Source organism: Coregonus clupeaformis, chromosome 17, assembly GCF_020615455.1.
Source record: "Coregonus clupeaformis isolate EN_2021a chromosome 17, ASM2061545v1, whole genome shotgun sequence".
In the NCBI taxonomy this organism is placed as follows: Eukaryota; Metazoa; Chordata; class Actinopteri; order Salmoniformes; family Salmonidae; genus Coregonus; species Coregonus clupeaformis.
The window spans coordinates 64,475,331-64,495,971 of NC_059208.1; the positions used below are offsets into that span (position 1 = coordinate 64,475,331).

At 43.6% G+C, this 20,641-nt stretch overlaps 2 protein-coding genes across 2 annotated transcripts; one reads left to right on the plus strand and one right to left on the minus strand.

Moving 5' to 3' along the window:
- The first annotated feature begins 1,059 nt into the window (after nucleotides 1-1,059).
- Nucleotides 1,060-5,489, plus strand: LOC121586844 (eukaryotic translation initiation factor 3 subunit I). The gene is made up of 10 exons (XM_041903850.2): nucleotides 1,060-1,195; nucleotides 1,785-1,877; nucleotides 1,986-2,073; nucleotides 2,665-2,730; nucleotides 2,917-3,066; nucleotides 3,351-3,478; nucleotides 3,648-3,758; nucleotides 4,070-4,159; nucleotides 4,307-4,473; nucleotides 4,929-5,489. The coding sequence occupies exons 1-10, from the start codon at nucleotides 1,193-1,195 to the stop codon at nucleotides 5,008-5,010; spliced, it is 978 nt and encodes a 325-aa protein (XP_041759784.1). The 5' UTR covers nucleotides 1,060-1,192; the 3' UTR covers nucleotides 5,011-5,489.
- Nucleotides 5,490-7,253: 1,764 nt separating this feature from the next.
- LOC121586843 (probable histone deacetylase 1-B) lies at nucleotides 7,254-19,958 on the minus strand. The gene is made up of 14 exons (XM_041903849.2): nucleotides 19,807-19,958; nucleotides 18,718-18,830; nucleotides 15,571-15,688; nucleotides 15,224-15,298; nucleotides 14,989-15,127; nucleotides 14,560-14,701; nucleotides 14,302-14,394; nucleotides 14,079-14,187; nucleotides 10,070-10,210; nucleotides 9,697-9,805; nucleotides 9,082-9,212; nucleotides 8,326-8,481; nucleotides 7,723-7,771; nucleotides 7,254-7,544 (listed from the first exon to the last, which is right to left on the minus strand). Exons 1-14 carry the CDS (start codon nucleotides 19,859-19,861, stop codon nucleotides 7,517-7,519), a joined length of 1,458 nt encoding a protein of 485 aa, XP_041759783.1. The 5' UTR covers nucleotides 19,862-19,958; the 3' UTR covers nucleotides 7,254-7,516.
- Between the last annotated feature and the right edge of the window lie 683 nt (nucleotides 19,959-20,641).

The following is a 20,641-nucleotide window of genomic DNA, read 5'->3' on the forward strand; positions in this document are numbered from 1 at the left end:
ACGTATCTTAACAAGATTGTTGTATCCCAACTTGGATAGTTAGTTTGGTTTAATCATTTCTAATACAGTGTTTAAACAGATATTTATATGCAACCCTAGCCTTGCTATCTAGTTCTGTGGCAGTTTGATTTGAGAAGCACTTAACTGAGAATGTATTATCCGCTCCCTTCCCGGACACACTGTCCTGGCGGGTATTCACTAGGAACCAAACGTTAGCAAACAGGATATAACAATAGAAACTCACATTTTTGTTGTGAAATGGTTTGCTACATTTTGAACCTGAACCTCCAGTGGGTAATTGCAAATTCTTCCTTCTATATAAACACTGTCACAAACCAACTGTTTATTTTCTCTGTACCATGAAGTGTTATGGTTGACAGGTATATGCTGTGGTGCTGTCAGTGTTCGCCATACACTTTGAAAAAAGGAAGACATTCCGTTTTCTTTTCTGAGTACTGGGAGGCAGTTTATTTTCCCCACCAGACTAATAATGTTGGAAGGAGGATAGATTATTGCAATGAAAGTAAATTCATATTTCTGTAGTGTATCTATGTTAGCATCACTTAATGTGTCTTCCATGTTTTAGTTTGTAGCATTGGTCTGGCTCCAGGGGCTGCAGTTTGAGGAATGCAATGCATTTCTTTATTTCATAATAAAGACTGACTCACTTTCTTGATCCTAACTGGTTTTAGAGATTAATCCATGTTGATCAAGAACCCAAGATAGTTTCTCTTTTATTTCGGGTTTTTCCCCATTTTATTTTCCTGTACTTTTCTTACCCTGTATACTTCCTGTCTTGCTAATTAAAAGATGTACTTGTGATTTGGTGATTGATATTTTATTTGTGTCCCCCTGCAATTGCAAGTACTAGGAGACCATTAACTTTACAACAATCGACAATTCACTGTAGACTACCACTGTACAACTTTTTCAATGACCTGTAAATATTTCAAACGCTTTTCTTTACATTCTCATAAATAAATCCTAGTGAATATCTAAACTTTTAGCCTGAGAAAAATGCGCGGGTTAGAACGTTCAGGGGTCACTGCTTGACACGGAACTACTAACGCTCCTTTTCCGCCTTCGCCTCGGCGCCGCGCAACACGAGTCCTCATCCTGTCTCGCTTATTTTTTTTGTTGTTGTTAAAATATCGATTACAACGGATAAAGCGACCAGTGTACAGCTTCGGCGATGGTGAATATGTCATATTCGAACTGCTTAAATTTGATTAGCCACCTATCAAAGTGTGTTGAACTTAAGTAAAATGGTCTAGGATGTCCTCGGTTTATGCTAACCAGATAGCTACCATCAATCTAGCTCGCTAGCATAAAAAGGATGATGCGTTGGTGTCAGTTTAGCTAGCTAATGTTAGTATAATAAAAGCTGGCAAGTACGAAAATGTGGCACCTTTTGGTTGATCAATCGTTACTAGCAATTGATGATGTTAGTCATCCCCAACATTGTCGATGTTATGCACAATGCTAAAGTTATTTGGTTGTCCAATATGTTTGCCATCCCATACGGTCATTGAGGTAAGCGTTAGCACATAGCTAGGTAGCAAATGATTCAGCCAGTGACTCCCATTCTCAGAATAGTTTAGAAGATTTCGATTTTGGCACCGTCAATTAGCTATCTAGCTATAAACCTCATCGTCAAGTCTTCTTGTAGGTCTCTAACTCATAAATACTGGTTTAGTTAACTACCTGTTAGTGCTAGTAAAACAGTTGCCAATATTGAACTGGCTGTGCAGTTCACTAACTTGCCTTGTTCTTGTGCCCTGCAGAAACCCATCCTGCTACAGGGCCATGAAAGGTCTATCACACAGATCAAATACAACCGAGAGGGAGACCTGATCTTCTCTGTGGCCAAAGACACGGTAAGTAAGAAATTATACACAGAAGAATGCCATGTGTATATAGAAATATATCACTCATCCACCACCAGTAAGTTGTAACAATTCACATTGTGTGTGCTTTATTCACAGGTAGCGAATGTGTGGTACTCTGTGAACGGGGAGAGGCTTGGAACTTACAATGGACACACTGGAGCTTTGTGGTGTGTTGACTGTGACTGTATCTTTTACTCAAGACATTCAACAGCCATGCGCACCATGGTGCAATTTACCATTATTATGGCCCAGTGTTCTGGGTTAGCATGTCAAATGACCTACATTTTAACCTTTTATTTGAATGAGAATTACACCAAAAATGAAAGCAATTGTCTGAGGATGGCGCTGGACCATCAAAGAAAAGGGACAGTTTGATGAAAAAGTTTTAAATAAAGGTCCAGGTCATGTTACCTGTTTACATGTTATGATGTTTCTAGAAGGGTCAGTGCGTGTTGTGGTTTTGTTTGGGGGTGTATATATAACAAATTAAAATTAAAAATATACTTTAGAAAAAAAAAAAGTAGATTTAAAAAATAATAATAATAATAATAATTGTAAAGTGGTTGTCCCACTGGCTATCATAAGGTGAATGCACCAATTTGTAAGTCGCTCTGGATAACAGCGTCTGCTAAATGACGTAAATGTAATGTAAATGATGTTCCTAGAAGGGTCATTGAGTGTTGGGGTTTTGTTTAGGTTCCTTGTTATGGGCAACATGAATGTACAGGGGGTAGGTAATATGATTGTTGCTGGTTGTCCTTAACTATGCTCTCAGGGGACACCAAGAATGTGTTGACAGGATCGGCAGACAACAGCTGTAGACTATGGGACTGTGAGACAGGTACGTAGGTGTGTGTGTGTGTGTGTTTGAGAGAAAACAAAAGATGACTACTCCTTTAGTGGATCAGATACCTGTATGTGTGTTAGTGCATGAATGTATGAGACTGAGGTTTGTTGAATAACTTCCTGGTATGTTTGTGAGCATGCAACTCTGTGTGTGTGATATGACCTCTCCTTTCCCTCCCAGGTAAACAGCTAGCCATGTTGAACACCAGCTCGGCTGTGAGGACCTGTGGCTTTGACTTCAGTGGCAACATCATCATGTTCTCCACAGACAAGCAGATGGGCTACCAGTGTTTCCTCAACTACTTCGACCTCCGCGACCCCCAGCAGATCGGTAAGTAGTGTACACTTCTGATGATTAGTCTTAAAACAACCCCTAGACCCTTACCCTGTTGGTTACACAACTGAAGGGACGGGATATAAACTGCTGTTTGCAGGTGAAGGTGAACGCAACGTTGTGATAACGTTCCCTTGCCTTCTAATGGGCTTTCTGGAGCGTCAGCTACATTGTTTATGCAGTTCCTTTGACCAGAATGTATCTATCTGGTGTCACAGCCATTACAGTTGTCTGAGGATGTTTCTCCCTATCTTTCCCCCTCTCTCTGTCCCTCCCTGTAGAGGACAACCAGCCGTACCTGACGGTGCCCTGCGCTGAGTCTAAGATCACCAGTGCTGTGTGGGGGCCTCTGGGAGAGTTTGTTATCGCTGGTCACGAGAACGGGGAGATCAACCAGTTCAGCGCCAAGGTGCCCTGACACAGACCCTGACACACACATTAACACACCCTGACACACACACACATTAACACACACACATAAACACATTTATTGAAGACAGAAGGCAGATAAATTGATAACCTAATACGTGTATCACATCATTATACTGACAGTATTTTCTCTGACGTGTGTGTTGCAGTCTGGAGAGGTGCTGAAGAAGGTGAAGGAACACACCAAACAGATCAATGACATCCAGACCTCTGTTGATCTGACCATGGTCATCACCGCATCTAAAGACTGCTCCTCTAAGGTACCCAGGCATGACTGCCCAGTGGAGAGATGGAGAGAGGATGATGGGTGAAAAGAAGTGGAGGGGTAGAGATGGAGAGGTTGATGGGTGAAAGGAGAGGTTGATGGGTGAAAGGAGAGGTGGAAGGGTGAAAGGAGTAGTAGAGAGATGAAAGGAGTGGTAGAGAGATGGATGTTGATGGGTGAAAGGAGAGATGGAGAGGACTGGGGCTTCTTAACTAGTTGAGTTCAACAGCTGACTGCCTGTAAGCACTGACTGATTGACTGTCTGTCTGTGCCTGACTCTGTCTGACTTGTCTGTCTACCCCACAGCTGTTTGACTCTACAACTCTAGATCACATCAAGTCCTTCAAGACAGAGAGACCCGTCAACTCTGCTGCCATCTCCCCCATCATGGACCACGTAAGACACACAGCACAACCACACCAACGCACACCAGACAACCACTGACACACACCACAGACAGACAAACACTCACTTATCCCAGAGAACATTTCTCCAGCACCTCCTTATCCCAGAGCTGACCTTTAACCCCTGTGTGTGTTGTAGGTGGTGATGGGAGGAGGTCAGGAGGCCATGGAGGTCACCACCACCTCCACCAGGATCGGCAAGTTCGAGGCCAGGTTCTTCCACGCAGCTTACGAAGAGGAGTTTGGCAGGGTCAAGGGTCATTTTGGACCCATCAACTGTGTGGCGTTCCACCCGGACGGCAAGAGGTAAGGTCCAAAAGGCATTAAAGAATAGAACTTGATTATCCATCCAAGTGTAGCACATGGGATGTGTATCTCTGTCCTCAACCTAAGTGTCCCCAATAGCGCTGCTGAATAGCTAGCTTTTCGGTGGCGCGACTGGGAAAATGCCTCGGGAGGACAGTCACGTGTGTTTCCAAGGCGGAGGTTCTGGGTTGGAGCCTTGGTATGAGCTGAAATGGGGGAAGTGTTACTCGCTAAGCAACCATTGTGATGGAAATGAGTTGCCGAATGATAACCAAGTAAATATAGATTTCTTGTCTGTCTTTACCTAAATGGTGATCATTCTCAGCTCTCAATTAATACAAGTAACAGTTTTGGGGTCAATTTCAGTTGATTTTGGAACTGAATCATGTAATGTCCAACTAAACCAGCACGTCTGGAAAACTGAACCTCTTTCTACCTCTCTCTCTCGTCTTCAGCTACTCCAGTGGAGGAGAGGACGGTTACACTAGGATTCATCACTTTGACCCCCAATACTTTGACTTCGAGCTGGAGGCGTAAACTGAAGACCAGCAGCGATACTCTTATCTTTTCACCTGTTGACAGGCTGTGGGACGGACATCAGGGGTGCATCTCAATAGTCTGAAGGAGCCTTTCCTTGTGTTCTGTCCTATATCTATACTGATCTGAGAACTCAGGATAGGTGACAGCAATAATAATGGTGGTGGATGACTACCAGGAATTGTTTGTCACTTGTTCAGTGGTTTTAAATCTGTGTCGATGGAGGAGAGGAAGCCACTGAAGACTATTGAGATGCACCCTAGTGATGGGGGTGGGGAGACTTTAGGCCTGGGAATTATTTTGTCTGGTCATCCATAGTCCTGACATCACTAATAAATAGCCCAACTGGAATGTTTGGATTGCCTTGGTTGACCGAATAGGAAGATAAAAAATGTTCCGTACCCTTGGTTTTGCTCTCTTTTCATCACTATTCCAGAGTGTATTTAAACTGATTCTCCAAATAAATTGAATTTGAGCTACATTGTGGTTAAATAGTTTATTGCATGGTTTGTTTATGTACAGTAATGTGATAACATTATCAAAATGATTTGTTCTGATTTAGTTCATTTTTGTGTAAAAGGGTACTTCCCAAATCAGGGTTCCATTTAGTACATGTTGGATAAATGTCGATAAAGTATGCTAGACAATGTGGGATCCGTTTTAAAAACTTATGCGAGAAGTGGCGGTGGAAACGCTTTTATGGTCTAATATTGATATGTTGTGGTCCTCCCACTACAAGCCGGGAAAGCGTGCAGTTATATGTAGCCTATGAACTTCATGCGCCTTTCCGATGAATATCGAGGGTCACGTTCTGATTACATGATCGATGCTTGCCGTTTGACAAAAGAATCAAGTGCTGTCCATAATTGGAATCACACGTAGGTAGACTGTTGGTTAGAGAGCATGCGACCAAACCCATTTTTATATGGTACATGTGAATTTTAACCGCAGAAGTTTGTGCGCTGTCATCACGCACCGACTGATCGGAAATGCGCGTATTGGAGGGAAACCAAGCTAGTGCGTGAAAGAGACGAGTTTACTACAGCGCTTGTATTATTTACTAACCAGTGAAGTCGAATAACCATAATCTGAAGGAAGCCTGGAAATCAAATTTCTCTACAGACAACCAAATAATTGCCTTAACGTGCTCTTCAAAAAAAGTAATATAAAACAAAGCACGAAATCAATTAGATTTATTTTTTTTATATATAAAACAAAGTTATGCACATTTCACAATTGAACTCTGCCCCAAACACCATCTTTTCACCTGCTATTACAGTAGAAAATACCAGGGGCTTAAAACATGAGCCGGTTCCCAGCGGCGTAGGGTGAAATTGCCCCTTCACGCTGATCTCGGGTCAGTTTTGTATTGTCCTTACTAAATGACTACAGTTAGGCTCGGGGGAGGGGAAGCTGATCTCGGATCTGTACTTAAGGAAACTTCATCCTGGAACGTTCAAATTAATTACCTATTAAAAAGACATTGTAATAATACAATAAAAAACATTTACTTTTAGAAATATAAAACGAGGTAAGGAAGAAGCGAGCGTGGTGTGTACAGTCATCTGAGAGAAACCAACCCGGGGGGAAAGATTACAGCACAATGTCCAGTATAGAAAACATTTACACCTGCTCTCCATGACAGACTGACCAGGTGAATCCAGCTGAAAGATATGTCACATGTTAAATCAGTGTAGATGAAGGGGAGGAGACGGGTTAAAGAAGGATTTTTAAGCAGAGACAATTGAGACATGGATTGTGCATGTGTGCCATTCAGAAGGTGAATGGGCAAGACAAAGTATTTAAGTGCCTTTGAACAGGGTATGGTAGTAGGTGCCAGGCGCACCCGGTTTGAGTGCGTCAAGAACTACAACGCTGCTGGGTTTTTCACGCTCAACAGTTTCCCGTGTGTATCAAGAATTGTCAGCAAAGTACATCCAGCCAACTTGACAACTGTGGGAAGCATTTGAGTCAAAATGGGCCAGCATCCCAATGGAATGCTTTCGACACCCTGTATAGTCCATGCCCCGACGGATTGAGGCTGTTCTGTACACAGTGTATGTTGATCCATTATTTAAAATAACTTACAGAGCAGAATAGGGCTGGTGACGTGTGAGTGACTATGCTTGAAAAGGGCAATGTCTGCAGTGGAAAGTGGATTCCTTTTCCAACTCTCCATCTAGACTGATCCAATAACTCAGGATAGGTAAAATTGATGACAGGAGTCTTATCAGGGGATTGGCTTTCACTTATGTTACCTCGGGTCAGTGAAGAGGGAGGGAAATAAGGTCGGGATTCAATCCAAGGCGCGTTACAGAGCAGTGCACTAGACAGCCGTCAACACACCTTTTGTAAAGGCGTTTACAATGATAATAAAACAGCCCAAAACATTTTACCGCGTCTGAAGAAATACTAAAACAGCATTAGAGAATAATTTACAGTCCTTTTCGGTTGCTGTGTGTATTGGTGCACAACTGGAAAGCCATGCATTTCTGATGCTTCAACTTCAAGACGTCTTGGTTTCTTCTTTTGGCCTGGTGGTGAAATGAAGAAACAGTTGGTGAAATTAAGAAACAGTTGACTAGGCTAAGACTGGATACATACGACTGGATACATACGACTGGGCTAAGACTGGACACATAAGCCACTCTATTCCTAGATGAGTTATATTCCATTTAAAGTGAAGTATGCGGTGTTGTGGTCACTACTCACCCTGCTGTGTCCATCTTCTCCTCTGGATCTTTCTCCTCCACTTTCACTTCTGGGGAAAACAAAAAAAAAATGTTCACCGGATGTTATGTCACGTGTCCTGGGCCAGTCACGGTGCGTCAGGTCGAGCGTCCTGGGCCAGTCACGGGGTGTGTCCTGGGCCAGTCACGGGGTGTGTCCTGGGCCAGTCACGGGGTGTGTCCTGGGCCAGTCACGGGGTGTGTCCTGGGCCAGTCACGGGGTGTGTCCTGGGCCAGTCACGGTGTGTGTCCTGGGCCAGTCACGGTGTGTGTCCTGGGTCAGTCACGGTGTGTGTCCTGGGCCAGTCACGGGGTGTGTCCTGGGCCAGTCACGGGGGTGTGTCCTGGGCCAGTCACGGGTGTGTCCTGGGCCAGTCACGGGTGTGTCCTGGGCCAGTCACGGGGTGTGTCCTGGGCCAGTCACGGGTGTGTCCTGGGCCAGTCACGGTGTGTGTCCTGGGCCAGTCACGGGGTGTGTCCTGGGCCAGTCACGGGGTGTGTCCTGGGCCAGTCACGGGGTGTGTCCTGGGCCAGTCACGGGGTGTGTCCTGAGCCAGTCACGGTGTGTGTGAGGAGTTTACTTCACCTTTCTTCTCCTCTGCCTCCTCCTTCTCCTCCTCAGTCTTGACTCGTTTGGTTTTCTTGTGGTTGGCAGCGTTCCTCCTTCCTCCTCCTCCCTGTCCCTCATCCTCAGAGTCAGAGAACTCCTCTTCACAGGCTATCCTCTTATCATGGGCCCTGACTGAAACACAATACCATCATCATCATCACTATCCTCTTATCATGGGCCCTGACTGAAACACAATACCATCATCATCACTATCCTCTTATCATGGGCCCTGGCTGAAACAATACCATCATCACTATCCTCTTATGGGCCCTGGCTGAAACAATACCATCATCACTATCCTCTTATGGGCCCTGACAGAAACAATAGCATCATCATCACTATCCTCTTATGGGCCCTGACTACACAGGAAAACACAATTCAGTAAGAGACAAGATTCAGAACAAGTACAAAACAGTGGTGAGATGTGACAGAACTCTCGAGCTAGAGCAGAGTTCTCCAACTGGCAGCCCGCAGGGTGATTTTATTTGATCCAAAGTATTCCCACGCACATTGGCGAGATATAAGTGATCGTATACAAACGTAAGCAAGGTTTGAAATTATTGTTTTAGTCAAATATATCTGTTAGGGCTTCTTGCGATCAATTTGCAGTCTACAAATGATTTGTAATTATGTTCCGGCCCCCTGACCATCCTCTCAAAAAACATAAAAGAAACATATCTGCCCTTATTTAGTTCATTATCCCTGAGCTAGTGTGTGTGTGCGTGCGCTTACTGGAGATGCGTTTGTCAGGGTCCTCGTCCTCCTCCTCTCCAGAGTCCGGGTGTGGAGCATCTTCTGGGATGGGCTGCATCTGGACCCCAGGGGCGTGGGGCAGCATGCGCAGGTTCTCAAACAACCTCTGTCTGGGGAGGGAGAGAGACGTTTAGTGTGTACCTGAGTGTCTGTGTCTGTGTGTCTCCGTCTGTCTGTGTGTCTCCGTCTGTCTGTGTGTCTCCGTCTGTCTGTGTGTCTCCGTCTGTCTCCGTCTGTCTGTGTGTCTCCGTCTGTCTGTGTGTCTCCGTCTGTCTGTGTGTCTCCGTCTGTCTGTGTGTCTCCGTCTGTCTGTGTGTCTCCGTCTGTCTGTGTGTCTCCGTCTGTCTCCGTCTGTCTGTGTGTCTCCGTCTGTCGTGTGTCTCCGTCTGTCTGTCTGTCTGTCTCGTCTGTCTCCGTCTGTCTGTGTGTCTCCGTCTGTCTGTGTGTCTCCGTCTGTCCGTCTGTCTCCGTCTGTCTGTGTGTCTCCGTCTGTCTGTGTGTCTCCGTCTGTCTCCGTCTGTCTGTGTGTCTCCGTCTGTCTCCGTCTGTCTGTGTGTCTCCGTCTGTCTGTGTGTCTCCGTCTGTGTAACTTACTTGATCTTCTCCAGGTAATCATTGGTGTTCTGGTTGGTCATGTTAGACGGGCTGATGTGGAGCTTGAAGTCAGGGCCAAAGTACTCAAAGTAGTCGTTGTATGGCAGCTCTAAAAACAGGACAAGAGAGATCGTCAGGTTGTTATCGTAAAAGAGAACGCGTTCTCAACAACCTACCAGGTTAAAGGTCATCCATGAACAGAGCATCTTTACACTGCTAGAAGTCAAAACGAAGAAGTGTAACATCTTACTAAACAAAGTCTGATGTACTGTTTCAAGTACAGGTAGGACAGGTAGGACTTTGTAAATTAACAACACGGTAACAATCTCTTCAGGTCAGAGTACATAGATTAGTATTTCCTGTGTGTGCGTACCGTTCGGTATGGTGCTGTCCAGAGCCACGGCGGTCTCGTAGGTCCAGCAGCGGGCCACGTTACGGATGGTGTAACCTCCTCCTCCCAACATCAGCAGAGGCAGGTTGAAACTCTTCATGTACTCCACACACTTGGCATGGCCTGAAACACAGTGTCTTCAGAAATTATTCAAACCCCTTGACTTATTCTACATTGTTGTGTTTCTCACCCATCCACACACACACACACACACACTACCCCATAATAACAAAGTGAAAACATGTTTGACAATTTTTAAAATTAAATACAGAAATATCTAATTTACACAAGTATTCACACACCCGAGTCAATACATGTTAGAGTCACCTTTGGCAGCGATTACAGCTGTGAGTCTTTCTGGGTAAGTCTAAGAGCTTTGCACACCTGGATTATACAATATTTGCACTTTTTTTTTTAACATTCTTCAAGTTGGTTGTTGATCATTGCTAGACAGCCATTAAAGTCTTGCTGTAACTAGGCCACTCAAGAACATTCAACGTCGTCTTGGTAAGCAACTCCTGTGTATATTTGGCCTTCTGTTTTAGGTTATTGTCCTGCTGAAAGGTACAGTGCATTTGGAAAGTATTCAGACTCCTTGACTTTTTCCACATTGTTTCGTTACAGCCTTATTCTAAAATTCATTCAAAAAAATTTTTTATCCATCTACACACAATATCCCATAATGACAAAGCAAAAACTGGTTTTTAGAAATTGTTGCAAATTTATAAAAAAAAATTAACTGAAATATGACATTTACATAAGTATTCAGACGCTTTACTCAGTACTTTGTTGAAGCACCTTTGGCAGAGATTACAGCCTCAAGTCTTCTTGGGTATGACGCTACAAGCTTGGCACACCTGTATTTGGGGAGTTTCTCCCATTCTTCTCTGCAGATCCTCTCATGCTCTGTCAGGTTGGATGGGGAGCGTCGCTGCACAGCTATTTTCAGGTCTCTCCAGAGATGTTAGATCGGGTTCAAGTCCGGGCTCTGGCTGGGCCACTCAAGGACATTCAGAGAATTGTCCCGAAGCCATTCCTGCGTTGTCTTGGCTGTGCGCTTAGGGTCGTTGTCCTGTTAGAAGGTGAACCGTCGCCCCAGTCTGAGGTCCTGAGCGCTCTGGAGCAGGTTTTCATCAAGGATCTCTCTGTATTTTGCACCGTTCATCTTTCCCTCGATCCTGACTAGTCTCCCAGTCCCTGACGCTGAAAAACATCCCCACAGCATGATGCTGTCTCCACCATGCTTCACCGTAGGGATGGTATTGGCCAGGTGATGAGCGGTGCCTGGTTTCCTCCAGACGTGACGCTTGGCATTCAGGCCAAAGAGTTCAATCTTTGTTTCAACAGACCTGAGAATCTTGTTTCTCATGGTCAGAGTCCTTTAGGTGCCTTTTGGCAAACTCCAAGCAGGCTGTCATGTGCCTTCTACCTGAGCTCAATTATGAGTCTCGTAAGCTGTCATCAAGGCAAAGGGTTGCTATTTGAAGAATCTCAAATATATTTGGATTTGTTTAACACTTTTGGTTACTACATGATTCCATATGTGTTATTTCATAGTTTTGATGTCTTCACTATTATTCTACAATGTAGAAAATAGTAAAAATAAAGACAAACCCTTGAATGAGTAGGTGTGTCCAAACTTTTGACTGGTACTCTATATAATCACTATAATGAAATATGTTTACCAATAGTAAATAGGGCACTCGAAAACCACAGGCACAGCATGTACAACATAGAATACACATTGGCTAGAGCTCACCCCCTGCTAAAATAAAGGTTCAATAAAATAAGTAAGTATCAACTTGAGTTCTTACTGAATTTTTGTAATCTTCTATAGAGACTCAGTCAACATAAAATACACAATGGCTGTGCTAATACATTTTAGGTCTGTACCAAAATAAATTATATTATAAAAAAAAGTATTATATTATAATAGTAAATAGGGCACAGACCTACAATGTATTTATAAACATATTTCATTATAGTGATTGTGTTCCCCAAACTCTACATAATATATGTTTATAGATAAGTGTTGTTTATTTGATGTATTGATGCAGGGCTCATCTGTAAAAGTATTGATGCAGGGCTCACCCCCTGCTAAAATAAAGGTTCAATAAAATAAGTAATAGTCAACTTGAGTTCTTACTGATTTTAAAAAATATATATTCTATAGTGCTAGAGACTGACTCAGATGGCCTCTGGGAGCCAACACCAAAGAGACCACATTCAAGTCCTCCAGTAGAAACTACTTCATTCAGTCGGACCCCTGCTGCTGTTCTCTGGCTCCCACCCCATCCGGCCATCTAGATGTGTGAAGGTTAGTCTCTTATGTAGGGAAGTCTTTTTGGCATTTTTGAACGTTCTCTATAGTTATGTACTTGAAAATGTATCAAATTTACCAATTTGGCCACTTGGGTACATTTGGGCAAACTCGTGAGGGACACCTGGGTGACTTCATACTAAATGTTATTTAGCTCGCTCATTCTTGAAGGTATCCGTCCGAAACTTTGCACATACACTGTTGACCTCTTGTGGACAACATCTAAATTACCTCCAGCTTCCTATCTGAATCTATGGCTTTTATTTTTCATGTCAAAGATGATGCAACAAAACTAAAAATAGAAAACATGTGTTTTTTTGTTTGTTTTATCTTTTACCAGATCTATTATGTTATGTTCTCCTACATTAATTTCACATTTCCACAAACTTCAAAAGTGTTTCCTTTCAAATAGTATCAAGAATATGTATATCCTTGCTTCAGGTCCTGAGCGACAGGAAGTTAGATTTGGGGATGTCATTTTAGGAGGAAATTGAAAAGAAGGGTGTAATCCTTAAGAGGTTAAACTCTCACCATTGGCCTCATGGTGAAATCCCTGAGTGGTTTCCTTCCTCTCCGGCAACTGAGTTAGGAAGGACGCCTGTATCTTTGTAGTGACTGGGTGTATTGATACACCATCCAAAGTGTATTTAATAACTTCACCACGCTCAAAGGGTTATTCAATGTCTGATTTTCTACCAATAGGAACCCTTCTTTGCGAGGCATTGGAAAACCTCCCTGGTCTTTGCGGTTTAATCCGTGTTTGAAATTCACTGCTCGACTGAGGGACCTTACAATTATCTGTATGTGTGGGGTACAGAGATGAGGTAGTCATTCCAAAATCATGTTAAACACTATTATTGCACACAGAGTCCATGCAACCTATTATTTGACCCAACTTTTTTTTTACTCCTGAACTTATTTAGGCTTGCCATAACAAAGGGGTTGAATACTTCAGACATTTCTGGTCCCGTGTAGCTCAGTTGGTAGTTGGTTCGATTCCCACGGGGGGCCAGTATGAATTTTTTTTATGCACTCACTAACTGTAAGTCGCTCTGGATAAGAGCGTCTGCTAAATGACTAAAATGTAAATTTCAGCTTTTCATTTTTTATTAATTTGTAAAATTGTCTAAAAACATAATTCCACTTTGACATGGGGTATTGTATCTCAATTTAATTTTAAATGCAGGCTATAACACAAAATGTGGAAAGAGAAGGGGTGTGAATACTTCAAATCACCTTCAAACTGTTAGAAAAACACTAGAATAAATGGTTCGTGAGTACAGATGCGACCCTACGCTAACATCCGAACCAGACCAAAAGAGTCATGCAGGCGCTGACCAGTTCACAGGTAAGACAGCTAGGGCTTGCACAATTAACATATAACCAACGATTATGGATGAAGACCGTCATGAAAATAAAAATAAGTTATTTTGGTGGCACAGACAGCTGACTGAAGACGGAACGGCCCGGGGCATTCGCGCGGTCGATTCCATTTCCACAGTAACAAGGTGTTGTAGCAAACAAGTCTTTGGTTGCCTAGGCAACGCCCCCTTGCTGCATTTATTTAAACGATTATAACGGCGGTCATTTGGCTGACCAATAACAGCTATCCAAAATTCCATGACCGTCACAGCCCATAAAGACAGCCCTCCTTCAGTGTGTGTGTTTTACCTTTGATGGTGAGGTTGAAGCAGCCCAGTCGGTCTCCTGAGAGAGAGTCCGCTCCACACTGCAACACCACTGCACTGGGCTGGAACATCTCCATCACTTTAGCCATCACCTAGTACACAGTAAAGATAAAATGTATAAAAGTGATATACACACAAAAAAAGGTAGAATCCATTTGACCCCAAAAGGAACCAAAACATTGAATGACTTGCAGCAGCAGACTTACAGGTTTGAAGATGGCTTCATAAGACTCATCATCGATGCCGTCTCTGAGAGGGTAGTTTACAGCATAGTATTTCCCCTTTCCTGCTCCAATGTCCTAAAAAAACACACACGTTATTGTACATACTGGAATACAAAATGACTCAATCCGACACACACACTGAAGGGGGAGTGTAATCACACACAGGAATCCTCTGAAATGTACTTTGCTTATTTCTGATCCCCCCCCCCCCCGATTTGTCTTTTTCCCACACAGACTCACCCTCAGGTCTCCGGTGCCAGGGAAGTATTCTCCATACTTGTGGAAGGAGACAGTCATGACCCGGTCTGTGGTGAAGAACGCCTCTTCCACTCCGTCTCCATGGTGAATGTCGATGTCTATGTACAACACCCTCTGGTGGTACCTGATTGGACGGACAAGACAACTCATTACATATTCATATCACCTGATAGGAAAGACAATGCAATTCAGTGAATACACTCATATCTAGGTTTCTCATCAGAGCATGGGGACTATTCCTTTTTTTTTTATTTTATTTCACCTTTATTTAACCAGGTAAGCCAGTTGAGAACAGGTTCTCATTTACATTTCAAGAGACACTACACCATTCTTTTCAGTATTTCCCCAAAAGTGAAAAGACGCAGACAAGACGACGGCGTGGGCGAGCGACACACACGCTGGGCCTCTTACTTCAGCAGCTCCAGGATGGCGAGGACTATGTCGTTGACGTAGCAGAACCCAGAGGCCTCGGACTTCTTGGCATGATGGAGTCCTCCGGCCCAGTTGATGGCGATGTCCGTCTGCTGCTTGTTCAGCTTCACTGCCCCTGCTACGGGGGGGGAGGTAGACAGACAACAGAAGTCAGTAAGTCAGACAGAGAAAGAGGCTAAACATGGAGAAAATAGATAACGAACGAGAGACTTACCGACAGAGCCTCCCGTTGAGAGCTGACAAAACTCAAACAAGCCGTCAAACACTGGGCAGTCCTCTCCTACATTGACTGTTAGAGAACAACAAGGATAGAAGACATTCATTTGAGATGTGTGATTGAGGCCTGCAGATTCGTTCCAATGCATAAAGCAGTACCTACACAACAGATGTGAGTGTGGAGCATAGCCTAGACTCAGCTCAACATTAGGCCATATGAAAACATGTGACAAACAAGGCATTACAACGTATGATCAACGATGGTTTTCGGGGTGAACCATCTAACTTTAAAAATGCACCCCCACACCTGAGCAATGCTAGGGGAAAACACTGTCTGCTACTCACATCTCTGCATCTGCTTGCTGTGTTCTGACATGTTGTCTGGCCGGATGGAACGCAGGAACTTGATGTAGTCGTCACTGTGGTACTTGGTCATCTCCTCTCCGTTGGCCTTGTGAGGTCTCTGGACAAGGGTCAGACAGAGGGGGAAAAAAACACTCCACCATTACCTGGTTGCTAAAAACGTTTCCCCTATTTCAGGTTTCCATAATATTTTCAGTAACGAAAAATATATTGGCGGTCAGAAAACTCGTCGTCCACAACTATCCCGTTTACACTTGTATAAGTCTATTAGGACTTCAGGACAGCTGAACTATACAGAACGTTACTTCAGACGTGTGCAGAACATTTAGCGTGTTAAAGGAGAATGAGAAGTCCAGGCCTATCAGCTTCAGTTCAGTTTGCCGTCGGAAAGTATTCAGACATTACATTACATTTTAGTCATTTAGCAGACGCTCTTATCCAGAGCAACTTACAGGAGCAATTAGGGTTAAGTGCCTTGCTCAAGGGCACATCGACATATTTTTCACCTAGTCGGCTTGGGGATTAGAACCAGCGACCTTTCGGTTACTGGCACTACGCTCTTAACCACTAAGCTACCAGACCCCTTGACTTTTTCCCAAATTTGTGTTACGTTACAGCCTTATTCTGAAATTGATTAAATAAAATAAATTCCTCAGCAATCTACACACAATACCAAATAACGACAAAGCAAGAACAGGTGTGTACATTTTTGCTGACTTATGTACATAAGTATTCAGACCCTTTGCTATGAGACTCGAAATTGAGCTCAGGTGCATCCTGTTTCCATTGATCATCCTTGAGGTTTCTCAAATCAAATCAAATGTATTGGTCACATACACATGGTTAGCAGATGTTATTGGGAGTGTAGCGAAATGCTTGTGCTTCTAGTTCCGACAGTGCAGTCTACAACTTGATTGGAGTTCACCTGTTGGAAATGCAATTGATTGGACATTATTTGGAAAGGCACACACCTTTCTATATAAGGTCCCACAGTTGACAGTGCATGCCAGAGAAAAAAACCAAGCCATGAGGTCGAAGGAATTGTCCGGCACAGATCCATGGAAGGGTACCAAAAACATTTCTGCAGCATATTTTTTAATTTTTTATTTAACCTTTATTTAGGTCCCCAAGAACACAGTGGCCTCCATCATTCTTAAATGGAAGAAGTTTGGAACCACCAAGACTCTTCCTAGTGCTGGCCGCCCGGCCAAACTGAGCAATCGGGGGAGAAGGGCCTTGGTCACTGACAGAGCTCCAGAGTTCCTCTGTGGAGATGGGGGAACCTTCTAGAAGGACAACCATCTCTGCAGCACTCCACCAATCAGGACTTTATAGTAGAGTGGCCAGACGGGAAGCCACTCCTCAGTAAAAGGCATATGACAGCCCGCTTGGAGTTTGCCAAAAGGCACCTAAAGACTCTCAGACCATGAGAAACAAGATTCTCTGGTCTGATGAAACAAATATTGAACTCTTTGGCTTGATTGCCAAGCATCACGTCTGGAGGAAACCTGGTACCATCCCTATGGTGAAGCATGGTGGTGGCAGCATCATGCTGTGGGGATCTTTTTCAACGGCAGGGACTGGGAGACTAGTCAGGATCGAGGGAAAGATGAACGGAGCAAAGTAAAGCGAGATCCTTGATGAAAACCTGGTCCAGAGCGCTCAGGACCTCAGACTGGGACGAAGGTTCACCTTCCAACAGGACAACAACCCTAAGCACAGAGCCAAGACAATGCAGGAGTGGCTTCAGGACAAGTCTCTGAATGTCCTTGAGTGGCCCGGACTTGAACCCGATCTAACATCTCTGGAGAGACCTGAAAATAGCTGTGCAGCAACGCTCCCCATCCAACCTGACAGAGCTTGAGAGGATCTGCAGAGAAGAATGGGAGAAACTCCCCAAATACAGGTGTGCCAAGCTTGTAGCGTCATACCCAAGAAGACTCGATGCTGTAATCGCTGCCAATGGTGCTTCTACAAAGTACTGAGTAAAGCGTTTTTATTTTATTTATTATAAATTAGCAAACATTTCTAAAAACCTGTTTTTGCTTTGTCATTATGGGGTGTTGTGTGTAGATTGCGTTGTAGAGGCAGTTGCATATATTGGATTTATCCAACGTATGCCTCAAACTGTATGCATAGACGGCTTGACAGAAACGGTAGCAGAAGGTGAACGTTGAACTGTTGTTGCACACATATCCAGATGATGCAGCGTACCATTTTGCGCAATAACGCTGTCGGTGTGATCAAGGCATAACACAGTCACGACCTCTGCAGTCAGAATAACAGCAAAGTAGCTGTTTTCTATTTACATTACATTTGTATACATCCATAACAATGAGCTGATTAATAGCCGATTTTGCCTGGCATAGCTAGAAAAGTTTGCCTTCCCTTCAGGACATTCATCAACACTGACTGTTAATTACGAGGAGATCGCATTGCATATCAAACACTATGCTAGAAGCTAGCTAAATAGTTTGTTGATAGCAAACCTGCCAATATGACAACCAAATAAAAAAAAATATCAGTTGCTGAAAACAACTGGTCAAATTAGAAACTTGGGACGATTTGACAGCATAGCGCCAGTGCATCATGACTTCAACAGTAGGGACCAGAGAAATTAATGTTCATCACTCAACACCTCGTTGGTTCTGCGTTTACTATGTATCCAATTTCAGTTTGTGTAGTTGTTGGTTTAGTTTTCTGTAACTTTGTAGCAAGTGCGGTCTGCATTTGTAGACGCATACTGCCTCATGATTGCAAGGTGTCCCGATATCTTTTTGCTGTATACATTTATTTATAAACTGGTTCGTTCGAGCCCTGAATGCTGATTGGCTGACAGCCGTGGTATACCACAGGTATGACAAAACATTTATTTTTACTGCTCTAATTACGTTGGTAACCAGTTTATAATAGCAATAAGGCACCTCGGGGGTTTGTGGTATATGGCCAATATACCATGGCTAAGGGCTGTATCCAGGCACTGCCTAAGAACAGCCCTTAGCCGTGGTATATTGGCCATATACCACACCCCCTCAGGCCTTATTGCTTAATTATATAATAAATATGTAACTAATCTAAGGAGGGGGAAAAATATATATATATATAGTCCCCTGTGGCTGTTGTACTCACATATATCTCCATCTTCCTGTACAGTCCATAGTTGAGCAGCAGGTTGTGGGTCATACGGATCCTGTGGGGTTTCATGGGATGACCCTGACCATAGTAATAATTACCCACGTCGCCTGGGGAGAAGAAAGAAACAGGTTTAGACAAACAACAAACCATATTTCCTTCCCCTAGCCCAGAGGTACGGTAGCTCTGGGCTTTACATTTTAGTCATTTTGCAGACCCTCTTAACAGAACGACTTACAGGAGCAAATATGATTAAGTGCCTTGCTCAAGGGCACATAGACAGATTTTTCCCCCCATCTGGTCGGTTCTAGGATTCGAACCAGCAACCATCCGGTTACTGGCCCAACGCTCTTAACCTCTTGGCTTCCTGCCGCTTTGAGCACAGGTTTTTATTTTATTTTGCCCAGCCCTATTAAGCATGCAGCCTGGTAACTGCACAGTACGAAACAACTCATCTATAATAGTTTTAATAACGAATCAAATGATCAACCTCTGCAAAGAGGTCTGAATCTTCATGGCACAGACACAGCGAATTACTGTCTCAACACCACCTCCTGCACAATTCGCTACTACCCACAAAGTTCACTATCAAACACCGCAGACTTCGTTTAACTGATAACCCCACTTTACAAAACAAATGGTGTAGCTAAATGTCAAGAGGAAGTTCGTGATTCAAGGACACTCATTAGTATTACTAACCATTATCTAACGTTAGCTAGTTTTGCTAGTCAATTGGTTATACGACTACAAGTTAACTTAGCTAGCGAGCTAACAATAGCTAGCCAGCCAAGTTGCCACAAATGAGTATACTCAACTTCCTAGTTACCGAGATATCGGCAATTCAGCTGATTGTGCAACATTACAAAATAATTAAACGACTCTCAAGTTGCTTTGGCTAGCTAACTAAAGTATTCTTCCTAACCAGGTAACTAGCAACCAACTTAGCAAGCTAGCTAATGATAGCAGGCTAACCACTTGGTAGCTAGCTGCTAACTCGACTACGGCACTTCTCTCGACCACCGAATCCTCGCCGAATCAACCAATAATACTCCGGAAACCACTGAGATACATAACGTCAAATCTTACCATCATAATAATAGCAAACTTTCTTCTTTGTTCCTCCTGCAGACGACAGCGCCATTTTCCTCTAATTAGTACCGCACAGTTCTTTGTGCCCACGCTGGGTAATTTGCGCTATCGTCACGTCCAATCACCAAGTCTGCTCGCCTCGAAGGCGTTGTTGCGAAGGATGCACTCTTTCTGTCTGCACGGGTCTGTTATTCCAGTTATGTGCTGCTAACAATGTCCCCCCCAAGGGTACATTGAATAAATAAACCCTCATATAAATTCCTCATTTTGCTGTATGATGAACGCCAACTTTGCCACCTACACTGCAACTGTCGTAGTAAATATATAATGTTATAGCTTGGTCTGACTAAAATCTTGTGCATGACCCATCTTGTGTTGGGCCTTTGTATTTAATACAATGCACAAGAGACTTCTATCTTGTCGGCCTTATCAGCAGGTGGCTATGGACAACACCCACGCCATAGGTCTCTCAGTTCTTCCAACTCACGAGTTCTTGCGCTGAGGACACACACACACACACCCCCACACACACACACACATACAACACACACACACACACACACACACACACATCATCATTGTTAAACATACACACACATACACACACACACACACACACACACACATACACACACGCACACACACACACATCATCATTGTTAAGCACACACACACACAAAAACCCCCTTCTCTTAGGCTGAACATCTGAAGACAGAGAACCCGACTCAGAGCCAATGCAACAGTGACACTAGCCTGGAGGTGACCTCGCCCAACTCATCAGGACCAATCAGAAGATCAGAACTACTAGAATCAACCTACTTCATTTTATTGT

Excerpts from the sequence above, each read along its gene's own strand:
- LOC121586843 (XM_041903849.2), bottom strand. The coding sequence starts at position 19,861 with ATGGCGCTGTCGTCTGCAGGAGGAACAAAGAAGAAAGTTTGCTATTAT. Across the intron at positions 15,299-15,570 it reads CAGCAAGCAGATGCAGAGAT|TCAATGTAGGAGAGGACTGC; the intron begins GTGAGTAGCAGA and ends GTTCTCTAACAG. Across the intron at positions 7,545-7,722 it reads GAGAAGATGGACACAGCAGG|GCCAAAAGAAGAAACCAAGA; the intron begins GTGAGTAGTGAC and ends TTTCACCACCAG.
- LOC121586844 (XM_041903850.2), top strand. Across the intron at positions 1,878-1,985 it reads TCTCTGTGGCCAAAGACACG|GTAGCGAATGTGTGGTACTC; the intron begins GTAAGTAAGAAA and ends CTTTATTCACAG. Across the intron at positions 3,759-4,069 it reads CTAAAGACTGCTCCTCTAAG|CTGTTTGACTCTACAACTCT; the intron begins GTACCCAGGCAT and ends TCTACCCCACAG.